Source organism: Trachymyrmex septentrionalis, unplaced genomic scaffold (assembly GCF_001594115.1).
Source record: "Trachymyrmex septentrionalis isolate Tsep2-gDNA-1 unplaced genomic scaffold, Tsep1.0 scaffold19, whole genome shotgun sequence".
NCBI lineage: Eukaryota > Metazoa > Arthropoda > Insecta > Hymenoptera > Formicidae > Trachymyrmex > Trachymyrmex septentrionalis.
Window position 1 is genome coordinate 364,797 of NW_017305071.1, and position 5,653 is coordinate 370,449.

Here is a 5,653-nt window from a genome sequence, read left to right on the forward strand (position 1 = left end):
ACTGTCCGAAATACAGGCTGATACGCAACGACGACGGTGGTACTTCGACAATGGTGATATTTCTCGTTAGCTGGCGCAAATCTGTCAAAGTAAGCTAAAGCTAAATATTTCTTTCAAATAGAATGTCTTAATGAGATTTGTTCAATAAATCGCTGAACGAGATACTTGCGCGATTCTTCGACGAGTCGTTGCGTAGATCCCTGTATAAGGAAGAAAAAGAAACCCGAAATCTGATCCATAAAGGGATTAATTAGCGAAAAAGAGGAAGGAGGGGGAGAGGCGGATTAAGAAAGAGATAAACGTTGAAGAGTGTATTTTTTCTTCCAATGCCAAAAAGATGTCATTTTGTTTTGTACGAAAAAACTAGCGAGAAAATCCAGAAAAAAAAAAAACAGAGAGAGAACGAACGTAGCGAGTGAAGAAGGACGAACGAAAGTGCGAGAGCAAATTTTTTAAATAGTTCGTAGCATGCGTATGGATGTGTAACAATAAAGAAGCAAAAAGAAAAAAAAAAAACAAAGCGAAACGAAGCAAACAAGTCGGTGTATATGTCCCGCGAAATCCGCTTACACGCCTTATAATCTGTCGATTGTCGGGGAAACGTAGTGCTGTCATCAATCGCGAACAAACGCAAATTAGTGAATGAAAGTGGCTATCATTCATTAAATTCAGGGTTAACATCGGTTAAAGTTAACCCGCGTGATCACGACCGAATGTTAATAACTTTCCTTTCCGCGATTATGGATATCGCCTCAATGGAAAAGAAGCGGGAGAAAAAAAAGAAACGTATGGTGATCTAATAAACCGGTTTGCTGGTGAAATTTGTGGCCCGAATTCGTAGAGATGTACGTTGTAAGGATGTAGCGTTACGTATACACCGACCGTATATATGTATATATATTTTTGGATAAAACCATGAGAAAATTTTAAATCGAAATTTGGGCGAGGACGCGCGAGAATGTGATTATCTCTCGGCGGATTCGTAGTTTCTTGCGAAATTGGCGAGACACGTTCTTCCCGAGAGCGAGAATGAAAGTAAGTGAGAGAGAGAGAGAGAGAGAATGAGAGAGTGAAAGAGAGAATGAAAAATAGTCGAGAGAGCTTTCACGCACGTCGTCGCTCCCCTAAATGTATTTATGAATATTTATTTACGCGAAGAATGGAAGAAAATTTAATATATTGACTAAAGATTGATTGAAGAAGTGGTCGTAAGTTATAAGTGTAAGTTTTCTAAAGCCATAACTTGTAAACTTTTGCGCGCATTAGTTTGCCGCGACACGAAGTTCTCGAAACGATGAAGGTAGAAGACAGCTGAAAGCAATGGTATAAAAGACTCATTACACGGGCGAAAAAATAAACAAGGGGCAGTTTCAAGTTAATAATAAATTTCGTTCAGGATGCGTGGATGTGTCCATCTTAAGATTGAGGTATGCTTAGAATACAGTAGTGAGTATATGATACATATAAGTAATAAAAATAATTGATTTTAGCTATCGATGACTATTATCAACGTAAGAACATACATTTAGACAAAGATATGTGGTAAGACAGATGTAATTGTCCTTTGTGAATATACATAAGAGAGAAATGAAAAATACAAAAAACTTTTATGAATACAACTGCTTTCATTTTTATTTTAGGATAATTTTCCTGTAATAAACTTTATTAATCATTTAATATTAAGTATTTTCCAACAAGAGACAGATGACACAGTATAAGAAACAGAGTTCTTTCCATTTGGTGATACAAATATTATTCTTTCTTTATCATTCAATCATGAGTAATGACACCTATATTGACTTGTGTCACCAAATATAAAGCATCCCAATGTGAATCATTGCATTATTATATTTATACAATAATACCAATGTTAAAAAGATGAAATGATTCACTGTATTACACTGTATCATCTGTGTTTCTTTTGCTGAAGATTCGAAAAGATTTATTATATCACATTAAAATATTGTTTGATGCATTCACTGCGAAAGTATTGTACGCAGTGAATAGACATATCAAAGAGCAATGAAATATATATTTAAATTATTTCAATTCTTATATATTTATCGTTATTTTATATATATTTATGAGCTTACTTTTAGTAAAAAAAAAAATCAGTTTTTATTCGAGTCGACAAATAACAGAGGTGGCTGTTCTGGTTGCAGGACGTTGGATTTCTCAGATTCCTTTTTTAATTCGAATATTATATGCCTGATTGCTGGCATCCAAGTACGACAAACAGTTGCATGTTGCATCATAAGAGTAACATGAATTTTGTCGGCTTCCTTGACATCTTTCCTTAGCAGCGCTGAAAATATTCAGCCATTATAAATGTATACAGTAAATATATTTATCGTGCTGATACATAATATTAACATATAATATTAACAAATATGGTTGTAAGGATTTTATTATTACCTTTCGATATATTCAAGATATTTCTCTGTACTGTATCATTCAGTTTGTTTTCGAGCCAATTAGATTTCATGGTATCTAGTCGTTTTCGTATTTCCTTCACCTTGTTCTCTTCCATCTTCTGCTCCGTCATCACGGATTCTAAACTGGTCAAAATTTCTGTCAAAGCTTGATCTTTATCAAAATTATCATCCGATTTTATTGTCTTTGCATAGTCCTTATCGGTAGGAGCCAGAAAAGGTTTGTGGGGAGCCGTGGTTATCGTGGGAACTGCGGTAGACTGTAAAGTAGGAGGCATATTCAATGATGCAGGCGAAACAGTAGCCTTCTCTGGAGAAGGGGTTTGCGAGGATAGCGGGAATGCCACTCGCTTGTTCAGAAGTCTCCTGGTGGATGTTCCTGATGAATTATGTTGCGAGGACAACGCCCACTCCGGTGGATCATTCCATCCGGCATCGTGAGTGGATGGTAACGATCTCTGACTAGAAACTACGTCGCTCGACGAGGACGAGGCAGGAATCTCCTCCATTTCCACGCTTATAGGTTAGGTTCAACATCTGGCAAAAAAAAAAAAATGCGAAGTCAACAATTTCGTGTAAATCAATGTTATCTCTAATATGCGTACGGAAGAACATTATTGTAGGTGAATTCCTTGATGTCGATTGTTTCACGATTCTCCTTTCGTTCATCAATCTTGTCAGTAAACACCAAGATTCGTCAAACTTCAGCGATGACGTACATGATGACTCACTTTCACTGAATCGATGGTCCTACTTTAAACAATATGATGCCGTTTACGCTAGTATTAAGAAAAAAAATTCTCATGGAGTTGTCCGATACTTGTTTGTTTTTCCCTTTTCCTTAATCATTCTTATGACATAACGAAACACGTGTCTGGTCTGGAGCTGCTGCCAGCTGCCGTCAACCGTTCTCAAGTCTCAATACGAAATTATAATCATACGAGACGGACTTTGCGTTTGCAACGAGATAATCTTTTTAGATATCTATTAATTTCTTGACGCGCTTATATTCTTTTTTCCTATGTCAATTACGGATTTTACTCGATCGCTAGATAATATTTCATAATTGTTTGTTAAATATAAACTCGGAAAATCTATGTTAACTCTCAGTTGTGGACGTGGAATCCTTCGCTACTCCTCTGTTATTTATTTTGTAATTTAAACTAATTATGTTCTTTTTAGAAAAAGAACTTTTCTATATAGACAGAGAATTGAAGAACAATTATTTCGTTTTGTTCATATTTAAAAATAGGAGTCCTTAGCATAATTCCTTAGTGTAGATTTCCTAGCCATCATCAATGCGTACAACATTTCAGACGTAATGAGACTTTTTTATGCATAATTATGATGCTAAAAATATATATATGCAGAGAATTGTATGAAAAACAATTATTTCTTTTTATTTTATAAATAGAAGTCCTTAGACTTTCTACATCCATTATATATGTAGGTATAATAAAACGTTTATGATTAACGATTAACATTTTCACAAGCATGATTTGCAAAACTCATAGCTGAACCTTGCAGAATTTTATGACTTTTCCGTTAAAAAAAACGAAACTTATATAATTAAAGAAGAATAAAATACGTGTACCAGATTGTATCAGATGCTGATAAATTTATTATAAGTTTATTATAAATTCAACTACTATTCGACAGGAGTAATTTTTTTTTCCTCAAAAATTAATGACTCTCGTTTCTCGATATAATTTCTCGTTTTTGTATAAAGCTGCTCCAATTGCCTCGAAAATGTAACTCGTATAAATAAACTCGTATAAAATTACTTGAGCTTAGCTGCGCGTACACGTGAGATCATTTGGGGTCACCATTAATTATTCATGGTACGCTACACAATAGATTCAAGTCGACGCTTTGGGTAAAGAAACATTTAGTAACCTATCGTATTCCGTTATATTTTATATCTCTCTAAAGTTCTAATCGCAGTGCTTAAAGAGCTTCGAAACTTGAGAGTTAAATCGTGCTGAGTTTCTTTCTCGGTTGAAGTGTTTTATTTATATATTATAAAAGTTGCCGAGAAAAACTGGAAGCATTTATGACGCTGTCCAGTTCTTCGGATCTCTCCGTTCGTTATAAAAAAATTCATATATAGATAACGACTGTATCGCGTATAACATTTATTCTTTATACGCAGCAGAAACGACTTCTGCATTTAAACGATAATCTGTGTCCGTGCGATGATAAATATAATTAAGCTTCAGCTCGATTCGAGGACGCCTCATTCAGGATTATCAAACATGGTAAGTTTCTCACACGATCAGTCAGTTTCACGCAATGCTTGTAACTATTTATTAAGTGATCCGTCGTGTGTTAACACACAAGCAGAAAAAACCGTTTATCACTGAACAAAAAGGTATTAATATATGATTAATATGTTTATTAATTATAATTCGTAATGTAGAATAACTTGTCTATTATAGATAATCTTTAACATCATATTTCTTACTTATTCATTACTGTTTATTATTTCTCTAATGCCGTGTTTGAACCGTAAAGTTAGCACTCAGTGACCGGTGAAGCAACTTATAATTTATATAATAGCAAGTAATTTTTCAACCGTTTCAGTCAGTGTTTAATGGATCCGCACGATTCTTTCTTCGGTCGCAAACTTGTGCACTGTGTCTCGAAATTTGATATACGCTATTCATTCTCATTGTCAACACGGCATCGGCATTTCATGCCGATTTTATATGCTATCAAATTTAAAACGTGTTGGAATTGAAGCAACTGTTATTTCGATTTCCGGTGTCACGTTCGAGCCATCGTACTCTCTGATTGACGTATGATTAATATATCAATGATAAAATAGTATAAAAGACTTCTTGTGGTAGAAAAAGGATTCGCGTTACCGTATAATTCGTATAAAAAGCTGTTTATACGAAAAAATTTTGAAAACACACCAATATCTGGAATCAATCAGTGCCCGTTTCTATTAACATAAATTAATTTTAATCTCACCCAAAAAGAACAAAAACATCAAATCGCTGGAATGATTTCCTCATAGGAATATATTCGAATTCTCATTCGAGCGTTCATTTATTATTTTATTGTTTACCAAATACTAAATAAAGATAAAATAATATTTGCTTTATTGACACCACGTACAGGTTGCAACCTTCCAGATAGTGCGGTTTCTGGTTATATCATATACTGTGATAGCTCTCTCTCTCTCTCTCTCTCTCTCTCTCTCTCTCTCTCTCTCT

The 5,653-nt window shown here is 34.6% G+C and overlaps 2 protein-coding genes across 5 annotated transcripts in view; one reads left to right on the plus strand and one right to left on the minus strand.

The window, feature by feature from the left end:
- Positions 1 to 2,057: 2,057 nt before the first annotated feature.
- Positions 2,058 to 3,358, minus strand: LOC108747014 (steroid receptor RNA activator 1-like). 2 transcript variants are annotated; one of them, XM_018484222.1, is made up of 3 exons: positions 3,164 to 3,358; positions 2,416 to 2,969; positions 2,058 to 2,305 (listed from the first exon to the last, which is right to left on the minus strand). In XM_018484222.1, the coding sequence occupies exons 2-3, from the start codon at positions 2,939 to 2,941 to the stop codon at positions 2,112 to 2,114; spliced, it is 720 nt and encodes a 239-aa protein (XP_018339724.1). In that variant the 5' UTR covers positions 2,942 to 2,969; positions 3,164 to 3,358; the 3' UTR covers positions 2,058 to 2,111. The 2 variants fall into 2 exon arrangements, with proteins under 2 accessions (XP_018339724.1, XP_018339723.1); XM_018484221.1 differs by having other exon boundaries at positions 3,038 to 3,358.
- A 1,185-nt stretch (positions 3,359 to 4,543) lies between these two features.
- Positions 4,544 to 5,653, plus strand: part of LOC108746852 (aldehyde dehydrogenase, dimeric NADP-preferring) — a 17,996-nt gene continuing 16,886 nt past the window's right edge. Inside the window, exon 1 of one of the 3 annotated variants that reach the window (XM_018483877.1) lies at positions 4,544 to 4,690. In XM_018483877.1, the coding sequence (XP_018339379.1) occupies positions 4,628 to 4,690 (63 nt within the window). In that variant the 5' untranslated portion in view covers positions 4,544 to 4,627. Of the gene's footprint in view, positions 4,691 to 4,762; positions 4,804 to 5,653 lie in introns of those variants that run through there. The other 2 variants (XM_018483876.1, XM_018483880.1) reach the window with 2 other exon arrangements.

What these genes read in the sequence shown, in the direction of transcription:
- LOC108747014 (XM_018484222.1), bottom strand. Translation starts at nt 2,941, where the DNA reads ATGGAGGAGATTCCTGCCTCGTCCTCGTCGAGCGACGTAGTTTCTAGT. An exon ending in TATCTTGAATATATCGAAAG is followed by an intron (nt 2,306 to 2,415) that starts GTAATAATAAAA and finishes GAATATTTTCAG; the next exon opens with CGCTGCTAAGGAAAGATGTC.